This window comes from Vulpes vulpes, chromosome 4 (genome assembly GCF_048418805.1).
Source record: "Vulpes vulpes isolate BD-2025 chromosome 4, VulVul3, whole genome shotgun sequence".
Lineage (NCBI taxonomy): Eukaryota > Metazoa > Chordata > Mammalia > Carnivora > Canidae > Vulpes > Vulpes vulpes.
In genome coordinates this window covers 45,088,016-45,100,355 of record NC_132783.1, presented here as the reverse complement: position 1 = coordinate 45,100,355, position 12,340 = coordinate 45,088,016, and the positions used below count along the sequence as shown (strand labels likewise).

The 12,340-nt window shown below is 33.4% G+C and overlaps 1 protein-coding gene across 17 annotated transcripts in view; it reads left to right on the top strand.

The window, feature by feature from the left end:
- The window catches only part of RAP1GDS1 (Rap1 GTPase-GDP dissociation stimulator 1), a 153,861-nt gene that overhangs the window by 25,387 nt on the left and 116,134 nt on the right, over nt 1-12,340 (top strand). For 12 of the 17 annotated variants that reach the window (XM_072755603.1, XM_072755597.1, XM_072755604.1 and 9 more), the window contains one exon: nt 5,785-5,892. Coding sequence is in view for 12 of the 17 variants with exons in the window: in XM_072755600.1 (XP_072611701.1) it covers nt 5,785-5,892 (108 nt within the window). In the remaining 5 variants the exon portion in view is untranslated. Of the gene's footprint in view, nt 1-5,781; nt 5,893-12,340 lie in introns of all 17 variants that reach the window. The other 5 variants (XM_072755594.1, XM_026015613.2, XM_026015610.2 and 2 more) reach the window with 1 other exon arrangement.

Genomic DNA, 12,340 nt, shown 5'->3' with positions numbered 1-12,340 from the left:
TGAGAAAAATACTTAGAAATGTCATTGTTTTTAGTATAGCCCATCTTATTAAAATATTAATCGTGGCAGTTTGTATCATAATTTATAATAAAAAATGAAGTACAAGTAACTCAGAAAGTAAGGTAGATTTTCAGGATTTGGTAAGTTTCCACTATAGAGAGCAGTGTATCTTAGAAGAATTCCCTGTTGTACAAGAATTTCCCATCTAACAGTAGAAATAAGCTAAAAGAATTTTATGAACGCAGGACTATAAAACCAGCAAAATGAAAAATACAGAAAAGGTAGAACCAAGGTCACACTAACATTGAAGGGGTAGAGAGAGAAGACTGAGAACAATGTTCAGAGACTGGTGTTTTGAAGTCAGTAGAAAGTGTACCAGAAAAGAAAAAAGAGTCTATTGCTGCAAATATATTGAATAAGAGGATTGAGAAAATCCATCAGATTTGTCAAAGTATCATTTAAGATCTTTGCCAGAGTAATTTTGATAGAGTTTAAGAAGACTTGGCTAGGTTTTAAGAGCAATGAAGTAGGTTAAAAGTAGGAGATACAGAATTAATGACTGAAATCAACTTTGCTCTGAAAAACTAAAATTTTCTTTCACAAGACAGGTTAGACCATTGCTGTCATATAGGAAAAAAAATTATTCTTTTAAGAACAAAATTTATTTTGGTTATTAATACTTCTTTTTTTTAAGATTTTTTATTTATTTATTCATGGAAGACACAGAGAGAGAAAGGCAGAGATGTAGGCAGAGGGAGAAGCAGGTTCCAGGCAGGGAGCCTGATGTGGGACTAGATCCTGAGACCACGGATCACACCCTGAGCCAGGGGCAGGTGCTGAACCACTGAGCCACCCAGGCGTCCCTGGTTATTAATACTTCTTAGTAGTAGAACTTCCCATGAAAATTATCATTCTTGACTTAATGCCCCCCCTACCACCAGCAGCCAGAAGCTGAGGAATTTTCCATTAGAATATTTTCATTATCTTAAAGGTAAAGATTCACTACTGAGATGTACTGACATGGTTTGAGGGAGTCCAGAAATAATACCCTCTGTTCCTTACCCAAGTTCAGAATGACTGAAGACCTAAGCAAATGAGTTGCCTGATGGAATTCAAAGTAACTGCTTTAAAATCGAAGGACATATTGTATAGTCTCAAAGGAACTGCTAATACTTTAAGGCTGAATTTGCTAATCTTATCACTGGCGCAGCTGGACAGCCAAAGGTATGGAGGAACAGAGAGTCCTTGCCCTTCTAAAAGATCAGGAAGGCAAGAGGGACTGAGTTATGCATGGCCAGTTCTTTCTCAACTTAATAATCAGTTACATTACTCCTTTACTAGAGAATGGAGGTAGAGGTGGGCAGTTGCCAAGGGAAGAGACAGAAGTGACTAGAAGTGTCACTATAGTAGCAATTTCTCCATGAGGAAGGTTGAGGCTGTGGAATAGGGCTTTTGCCCCAATCATTTTATTCTCTAATTGCTCTTTTAAAATTGAGATATAATTCACATAAACTAAAATACACAGATATTAAATGGTCAGTTTGATGAACTTTGGAAAATGTTTCTATTTTCTAATGGAAGATAATAAAGATATGAAACATTCTAACACTTTATTATCTAAACTGAGTAACATTTCTTTCAGTACTATCCTGTTCATTTAAAATGCTTAAAATCATAATAAATTTTTAGTAATTCTGTTTGACAGCTTTGGTTTTCTCTGGATGAAGAATTTAATGAACTTCCCTGAGAAGATCTTGCATCATTAATAGGCATGTAATTATTCCCATGGAGCGACAGAATAATTTTTTACTGATAAGAAATCTTTTAAAAGTAGGATGATCTATGTAGTTTTTAGTTATATATTTTATGTACTTAAATAATTAAATTGTCTTCATTGATCTCTTTGTGTCTTAAAATGTAAGACTGTACTTTAAATTATGTGGAGTACATAGTAGGTGCTTAACGGGTCACATTTACCTTCCCTTTGCTATTGGCACTTTGGCTCTTAAATGTGTGATAACAAAGGATGGTAACTAGACAACTTTGTGCAAATAAGAAATTCATTTCTTTGTTCACTCAAGTTAATTTAACAAATATTTACTGGGCACAGTGCATTGACTATAATTACAAGATGCCCCATAAAATATAGGGGGAGGAATATATTAACAATTAAACAAAAAGTAATTAAAAATTGTAAATACTGCTGTGAAGGATGGATACATGATTGAAATGATCCTGGGGAGTTAAGGATGAGGAGACTTAGATAAAATGGACAAGGATGGTCCCTGGACTGGTAACATCTAGAAGGAAACTCCCGTCAGAAGGGGACATCAAGTAAGGAGCTTTGCGGATGGGATGAAGGGAAGGAAAGAATTTAAAAAGACTCAGATGCCAATATAGGTAGTACTAAATAAGTCTTAACTGCTCTTTATTACTTGTTGACTGATACAGTTTTGATGGATTGTTGTAATATGACTAAGTCTTTTTTCCTCAGTGTTGGGATAATTTATTACTTTTAATAATATGAACTTAGATTTTATATATTATTCATACTTTATTTCAGAAAATCAACTTAATGTGCATTTAATAAGTTTGGACAAGAATACCTGGGATATGATACCCTACAACTTCTTTTTAGTTTATAGAAGAGATCCATACAAGTATACTTTTTTAGAATAAAAATCAATTTTTCAAAACTACTTAGTCCCTCTTAAGAAAGTAAATATTAACCTTGGATGTGAATGATAGCCTGGGATTTTTAATAAAGTATAGGTTTGGGTTTACTAGATTATCAGGTTGTACTAGGAGTCACTAGAGCATGTTAGTATTATTTGATGTAAAATTTTAAGCCTGCTTTTCCTTGGGTTGGCATGGAAAGTGATTATCTCTCATTTTAAATAATAGGAGATTTCATCATATTTTAAGAATTGTCATGACCTGGCAATGTACAGAAGTCTATTAAAATATATACCTTACTTTGAAATTAGAAAATGCCTGAAATCTAATACTGCAGCAGCAGTGCTAGAGGTCCTTGGGTATCCCATTAGGGTGTCTATGAGGTCAGTACTATTTGCATAATACCATTGAGACATTATTTGTCTTTTTCACTCTGTTGACATTTGCTCTAACAATGGTACAAAAGTAATTATGGGTAAAAAACTGAGGGTATGTGTGCATCAGGGCAGTGGTAGCACTAAATTGTATCTAGTGGTATTCTTTACTGTAATATACTGTAAGTAGAAAAAAATACCAGTTTCACTTAAGAATGCCCATGATGAAGCTTTCTGCTTTTTTTTAATCACGGTATCTGTGTACACATTTTAAAAATATTCTGTGTAATGAAATGGGAGGTACACATAAAACGTTTACATTGCATTGCAAAGTCTGATGTCTATTTTGAAAGAAGCACTTATACAGTTTATGAGCTGACCAAGGTACTTTTTTTTTAACGGAAAACATTTTTTATTTGAAAGAACTGACAGACAAACTGGTTTTTCATATTTCGCAAACATTTTCTCACAAATGAATGAGGTTAATTTATCGTTTAAGAAAAATAACTGACAGTATTCGTTGCTGGTAATAAAATTGAAGTTTGTAAGACAAAATTAGAATTTTAGGAAATTTGTATGCCTTGAGCTTGATACTTTAGAAATAGTATTTTGTTCCTATTTTAGCTTCCTCTGCTATATTTTAAAGACATAAAATGAAAATGAAGGTTTAGAAAAGTTTCAAAATAATATGACTTAAAACAATACAAAGCTGATGACTAGAGGCACCTAGGTGGCTCAGTGGTTGAGCATCTGCCTTTGGCTCAGGGCATGATCCTGGGATCCTGGGATCAAGTACCAAAACAGGCTCACCCAGGGGGAGCCTGCTTCTCCTTCTGCCTATGTCCCTGCCTCTCTCTGTCTCTCATGAATAAATAAGTAAAATCTTAAAAAAACAACAAAAAGATTAGTGATGATACTAACAAATGAAATAGTATAATGAAATATGTCAATATTTGGAAGATATGCATAACTCCAGGACCTAATTTTTTAATGACCAGTGCATGGATGATAAATATCTTGCATGCATGAAAGATTCGAAGTGTAAGACATCAGTGGATTTGAATGTGAGAGTTAGAAGTGTTTATTAATACTGTTTCAGGTTTCTCATGTCAACCAACCATTAAAAAAATTACCACTTACTCAAGTTTTGATTAGCATCAAAGAGTATCCATAACTATCTGAATAGGCTATTAAAATAGTTTCCTGTTGGGACACCTGGGTGGCTCAGCATTGAGACTTTGGCTCAGGGCATTGATTCTAGGGTCCTGGGATCAAGTCCCACATCGGGCTCCCTGTGGGGAGCCTGTTTCTTCCTCTGCCTATGTCTCTGCCTCTCTCTCTGTGTCTCTTATGAATAAATAAAAATAAAATCTTTTAAAACAATGAAATACTTTCCTGTTTTTCAGCTATGTGTGTAAGGCTGAATTTCCTTCATCTGTTCAACCCAAACAACAAATTATAGAAGATTGAGTACAGAAGCAGAGATTAAAATCCAGTTATTTTCTGTGAATTATGGAGATTCATAAAAATGTAGAACAATAGTATTTCAACGAGTTTTTTTGTTTTTGAAATGTGTTATTTTAAAAAATATTACTGTTAAACAATAATTTTAAAACTGTTAGGGTTAAATGAATTACTAAAAGGAGTCTTAAGTCTTAGTTTTAACTTTTAGTATTTAAATGTTAATAGAAATAATTGATGTAAATAAAAGCCTGTGGTATAGGGGAATCTACACATAATTGAGGACTAGAGCACAGCTTTATAATCCAAAATGTACATGTTTTGGTTTATAGAAGTATTTTGATTTGAAGTGTTTTTCAAATGGCAGGGTTAAATAGGTTGTATAGTCATCAGCTTTTTTGTTGTTTTTTTAAGATTTTACTTATTTATTCATGAGAGACAGAGAGAGGCAGGGACATAGGCAGAAGGAGAAGCAGGCTCCCCCTGGGTGAGCCTGTTTTGGTACTTGATCCCAGGATCCCAGGATCATGCCCTGAGCCAAAGGCAGATGCTCAACCACTGAGCCCCCTAGGTGCCTCTAGTCATCAGCTTTGTATTGTTTTAAGTCATATTATTTTGAAACTTTTCTAAACCTTCATTTTCATTTTATGTCTTTAAAATATAGCAGAGGAAGCTAAAATAGGAACAAAATACTATTTCCAAAGCAATGTAATTTTTTGTAGACATTTAGTGCTTTTTTTTTTTTTTCCAATTAATCATCGCTGGTTTTCTGAACAAGCTAAATATGGTACAACAATCCACCACCCTGGGTGCCTGGGTGGCTCAGTGGTTGAGCATCTGCCTTCAGCTCAGGACATGATCCCAGGGTCCCGGGATCGAGTCCCACATCAGGCTCCTTACGGGCAGACTGCTTCTCCTGCTGCCTATGTCTCTACCTCTCTCTGTCTTTCATGAATAAATAAATAAAATCTTAAAAAAAAAAATCCTGAAAAAGATGTTCTATGACAATTTTTATTATTCTTGAATGTTCCTGGTATCTCACATATACAAAATGAATATTTCATATCTGAATTAAATGGATAATTTTTACTTATTTATTTTTAAAAATTTTATTTAAAAAGTTTATAATAGTATATAGTCCATTGCCATTTTGTAATGTATGTGAAAGTTAATTCACAATAATGAGAGCCCTTTGCCTGTTAGTGGTAACTGTATGAACCATGATGGTCATATGTTAGTAGAAGTTCTGATTTCTCTTTTTTTCTATAAGCAGATAATCTCAGTGATACCTTGAAGAAGTTGAAGATAACAGCTGTTGACAGAACTGAAGATAGTTTAGAAGGATGCTTGGATTGTCTGCTTCAAGCCCTGGCTCAAAATAGTGAGTTTCATTGTGTTTCAAATGCCAAACAAAAAAATCAAATCAGTCATTCAGAAATTGGTTTGTAATGTAGCACATAACTTGCATTCACATAACTTGGATTCTTTTGAATCCTATCCCAGAATACTGAGATTGTTTTACATGTTCTACTCTCCCACCCCAGTTCCCTACTCCCAAGGTACTGAAAGCCAAGTTGATAGGCACAAGAAAAGAGGAATTGATTGGTGGCAATGACATTAATACCAGCCCAACAGAGAGGCCATTATTTCATTCCTGATAGATAAGCACCATAGTTGTTTTTTTCCTTAACACCTACATTTGTTTTTTGAAAAAGTCTGTATGTGTATATGTGGGGAGACTGGGGAGGAAAAACAGAGGGAAGCCTAAAACACCTAAAATTTTTTTCTGATATCTTACAATCATCTTTTTAATAATTTTACTTTAATATTTATGAAAAATAAATAAAAATGCTTATGCTTAGATTTAATTGGAAAGATGTGTATACAGTCATTCAAAAATCCCTTATAACTGAGGTGTAAGACTTGGTCTTTAATGCTGTAGTAAATAACACTAGTGATAAAAATTATAAAACTCTTCATTGGCTAACAAATTGTGTTGTATTTGATCCATCATATTTCCATTCATTAATTTTTGTATTATCACAGAGAATAGACAGGTACAGAATGATATTTTTATCTGTTTCCTTTGTTCTGTTTTGTGTGCTATGGTTTGTGCTACACTTGTTTTTAGTTATGCCATTATCTTATTCTGGGACTAATCATTTAGCTGACAAAGAATTTAGGAGAAAGTATATATTGTTAGAGTTGTAATTTCAAGCACTCCTGTGTGTTATTTTTTTTATTTTCATTTTTTAGTGAACTGTGCTTAGAAAATCTAAAATAATTGAATGTAGTACTCTTCATCAAAAAGCACATTTTAGAACTAGCTTGGAAAATTCTTTTTCAGTAATTCTCTTTGTTTTTGAGATTGTAACTGTCAAGCTATTCAGTCTTAGAGGTAACAGAGAAGTTTGAAACAGGAGTTCAATAAGAGCTTTTGAATAAGGTTCACCATGGTAAAGAGAAAGGAGAGTGTCTAAAGCTGTGCTGTCCATTGTAGTAGATATATGTGGCTATTTAAATTTAATAATTTAATTTAAATCTAAGTTCCTTAATCTACTTTTAAGTGGCCATATTTGGCTAGTAACTACCTTCTTGGGGATAACAAATACAAGCCATTTCCATGATCACAGAATGTTCTTTTGTATAACATGCATCTAGGGGACTAGAAATAATATGTGATAACCTGAATTTTATATGCTTATATAGGTAGATTTACGTAATCATGTAATTAGTCTAAGTAAATTGAATATCTCAAATTCATTTTTTTGGAAGAGTTTTATTATACTCTTCTTTTGTTTTCAGTGGCCTGGTCTTTTTCTCTATATTAGAAAAAAAAATTAAAAAAAAAAAAGATCTATTTATTTATTTATTTGACAGAGCAAGAGGTCGAGAGGGAGCACAAGCAGAGGGAGCAGTAGCAGCAGGAGAGGGAGAAGCAGGCTCCTCATCGGGCAGAGAGCTCAAGATCATGACCTGAGTTGAAAGCAGATGCTTCACTTACTGAGCCACCTAGGCACCCCAGAAAAAAGAATTTTCTAAATGGACCATTTGTCTAGTAACTGAAGAATATGGAGGCAATGTTCTCAATTATATGTGGAAAGTTTTTCAGCCATCTCCTGAAAAGACTGAGAGAGAAGTGAAGTTGAAGAAGAGAAATGAAAAAAGGAAGCCAAAGTTTTTAACTTTTTAAAGAATCAATTTAAGAAAAAGTGAGAAGTATGTAATGGTTGGATTACATTCATATCCATTGCAGACTTATTCATTGAATCTATTTATTAAAAATAGCCTTGAAATTATAAAGTGTTAAGACCAAATAGCCACAAGGTGTTAATAAAAACAACAAACTCCACCAATTTAACTATTAAATCTCAAGAAGGGAGCAAAAATAATATATCTTTTTAAGAATCTGTAACAAAATTCATGTGTCCTCTCATCTAAGACTGTATACAAAAGTATTTGACACAAGGGGAAGTTCATGCAGATGTTCAGTCTTTGACTTAAGAATGATTATCTGTCATTGATTGCTTGCTCACTATGTACTAAACACTGGACTTGGGACTATATCTGTTATTTAAACTTTACTTTAGTCCCATGAAGAGATATCACCATGTAAAGGAAAAAGAAACAGACATTATAAGGTTCCTTGCCTTGCTCTGGCACAGTCTAGAGTTTGGATTGGAACTCTTTGCCTACAAAATAAAAAATTACATTTTGAGTGAAGTGTGACTTCTTTGAGTTTTTAGGTTGTGAAAGTGTTTCCAAAAGCTAGGTTTTAACATTGTGTCTTAAATTTTTGCCTTTTCTTTAAAATAGTTTCAAATTATATTATTAAAGAGGAAAATGGTTTACACACCTTTTTTCATTGCATTATAGATTTATTTTATAGGTATTTTATTGATTTATTTTTTAAAGATTAGCAAGTGACTTTTAAACAAGAAAAAGTAAGAAAAAAATTCTAGTAAGATGTTTATTTTCTACAGTTGTTCTTCCTTGAAGTGATTGATCCATTGCTACTCTTACCCTCTTAAAGGTAAAATTATAATTTTACCTTATAAAACATTTAACTTAGGTGAATCTGTGCTTTTTTTGCAGAGATCTTCTAATGTCATAATTCTTCATTAGTGTCAAGTGTTTTAGCTAAAAATATCATTGTTTGCACGAGAATTGCACCTGATCAAGAAAGTGATTTCTCCATTCTGTACAAGTAGATGATGGTAATGTGTGTAATAGAAATCTAAACTTAAAATATTATTTTATAGTCTACTAACCTGTCATTGGAAAGAACAAATCTGAAAGGAATGAAATTATGCTTTTAAAATTTTTTACACTGTGGAAATTTAGTATATTTGAATTGCACATCAAAAATTATCATAATCTAAAATTAGAATATTTGCTCTATGAGTTTGGAATGGTTTTCTTTCTTAAACTGTTTTTAGGTAACATTATAGTATATATGTCAGAATCTTAAGAGACAAGGGTTAGACAATTTTAATACTAGGTTTTATGGAAAACATTTTACTTAAGCATTTTGTATAAATCTCTGATCTAACTAAATAATAGAAGCATTCATTTACTCATTTAAATACTTCAGATCTCAGTTTTTTAATATTTTTAGTAAATATTTGAAAGCTACCCTCTAAGAAGTCAAATTCTGTTCATCCTTACCTCTTTTGATTCAGAGAATATAAGATTCTCTGTAAATGCTTATTGTAGTATGGTTACTCTTTTACATGATTATTTGAAATTTTAAAACAATAGGCCAAATTTTCATCCCTAAACATTAGTACAAGAATTGTCATTAGAGAGTGTGACATCTAAATCACCTTTTAAAACAAACCGTTAGCATAAATCAAAGGCCCAAAGACAAGAAAAATTAACAGTCCATTCATAATAAAATATTCTATTCCATTGTAAGAGCATGGGGACCATGTTCTGCTGCTGAGGGAACCACAAAACAGTGACGTGATCACCAACACAGCTCTAAATTCTCATCATAAAGGATTAGGCTGTTTTCCTCTGTCTCATTGCCTCATGTGACATTTCCTGTTTCATACAAGAATCACAGAATTGTTTATTTTCTTTAGAACAACCCTGTTTGCTTGTCTTTAAAAAAAAAAAAGTAGTATCTAGTCCACATTCCTAACCTAATATCATACTTATCTAGGAACTTACCTAGGAATTCACCTAGGTTATCTCTTAGCTCCCCCCCCCCCTTTTTTAAAATTCATTATATTGATTTTGGGTTCCCTTCTGAGGCTATAATCCTAAACATACCGGATTATGTGTACAAGCTGCTAATGTAGATTACTCTATGAGTATTCTCTAATAGAACTTTCTGTTGTTACTTGCTTTTAGTCTGATATATGCTTCAATATTTCTTAATTGATTTACTTTTGGGTATCCAAATTATTTCTTTAAGTAAGGGACTTTGAAACTTGTTATCAGCTGTTTTTCAGTAGCCATATTAAACCTGAAATCACTGGACATGAAACATTACTGCTGTTTTAGTAGAGACAAAAAATAATTTTATTTCTTTCATAGTAATACCTTTTTTTTAAGATTTATTTTTTTTATTTGGGAGAAAGAAAGCATGAGCAGAGGCAGGGGAAGAGGGAGAAGCAGGCTTCCTACTGAGCAGGGAACCCTATATGGGGTTTGATCCCAAGACTCTGGGATGATGACATAAGCGGAGGGCAGATGCCTAACCAACAAAACCACCCAGGCACCCCTCATAGTAATACCTTGATTTTACTTTTTTTCTTTTTAAGGTTTTGTTTATTTATTCATGAGAGACACAGAGAGAGAGCCAGAGACACAGGCAGAGGGAGGAGAAGCAGGCTCCATACAGGAAGCCTGATGATACAAGACCCGATCCCAGGAGTCTCAGATCACGCCGTGAGCCAAAGGCAGACACTCAACCACTGAGCCACCAAGACGTCCCTTGATTTTGCTTTTTTACCCTAAGTTATCAAATGCACCGCAGAAGTGATATATTTCTTTTGCAAACTGAATTCATTATGTTGTTCACCTCCTTTATGTATTTTTGTATTATGTGACTCTTCTAGTTATTATGGCCATTGTCCATGAGAGCTTATTAATAAGTGGTGCTAATCATAAATTATCAAAAGTTCAGTTTTTACTAAGTAAAGATAGCATTTGCAGAATAGAGTAGACTAAAGAAAATGGTCAACTAAAAAGGCATTGACAATTCTTGATGAATTTGAGAATCCTGGATTGCCATTGAATAGTGGCAGCTACCTAAATCTCAGTTTTTCCACACATTCTCTAAAAATTTTATACAGATCATCAAAGAGATCAAGTAAAAACAATTAACTTAACCTGTGCCTTACGTATAACTAGAAGGCAGACTAAGACCTTCAAATTATTAGGGAGAGAAATAAATATCAAAATCTAGCCTACTTAGCTTCAGAGCCCATGATAGAGTTCATTGAGACTGCAGAAACTACATGGAAAAGATGAGAGGAAAATTGGTTGAACCAGGAACCCAACAATACATATTTAAAAATGCCTTTAAGAAGACAAGTTCTAGCCTGGGAAAATACTACAATCTTGTCTTAGATTGAATAAGAGCATTTGCTATTGAGAAATCAAAAGGAAGAGACATAAAAGCACAAGGACCCTAGACAACATATCAGATGAGTGCCGCTTTTGGCAATGATCTTGTATTGCCTTGCAGACATGGTGGTGAAGAGAAAGAAGGAAACGAGATAGGGAAATTTAAGTGTTCTGTGGAAATAAGACCATAAAATTAGAAGACATATTACAAACCTCCTTTGGTTTAAGTTCAGAAGAGAGAGTTTTTGAACTAGAAATCTAGATAGTCATCCTGAATCTTTATCCTTATTACATAAATTTTTATTGCTCATAAAGGAAAATAAAAACTATACTGAATAGAAAATTGCAGATAATAAACATACAAACTACTACAATGAATAAAGCAGAAAATAAGAAACAATATTTTAGCTATTAAAAGTTTTCTTCCTGAACCACCCATAAACCAGTTATCAGTACCCGAACACCATGACCTATATTAAATATCTTTAATCCTTTGCATATATGAAAAGAAAAAATCCTCAAGAGTTTCAGATACTTGAAATAGAAGTGGATAAATATCAGGGTGTTGTGAAAGAAGAGTTGACTACAAGAAATTGAAGAAAAAGAATCATTTTAGAAATTAAAACCAGGGACACCTAGGTGGCTCAGTCATTAAGCATCGGCCTTCAGCTCAAGTCATGATCCCAGGGTTCTGGGATCAAGTCCTACATTGGACTCCCTGCTCAGTAGGGAGTCTGCTTCTCCCTCTACCCCCTCCCCACTGCTTGTGCTCTCTCTCTCTCTCTCTCTCTCTCTCATACTCTCTTGCATGCTCTCTCAAATAAATACATCTTTAAAAAAAATAAAGACATTAAAACTAGGTTTTAAGATAACAGGAAAGAATAGAGGTGACTGAAAATTTATTACAGAGCGTTGAGGAAAACAGGCAAAAGAATGAAGACAAAGGAACAGAGAGAAAATGATTAATGTATAAGATAGGCAAAAAGATCCAATATATACTCATTTGGAACCCTAAAGGAGAAAAACAAAAACCTGATGCAGAACTAATATTTAAAACTATGAATTTTTCTGAAGAAAGACCAGAATCTACATGATGTAAAAGAGGCAGCCATGTACTTGCAAAAATTGACTGTAATGGGCAACTCAGAGACTTGGTCTAGTAAAACTTTCACTTATGCATTTATTTGTGTCTAAATGAAAAACGAAAGAGCAACTCTTTCACAAATAAATTCATCACTCGGTAACAATAA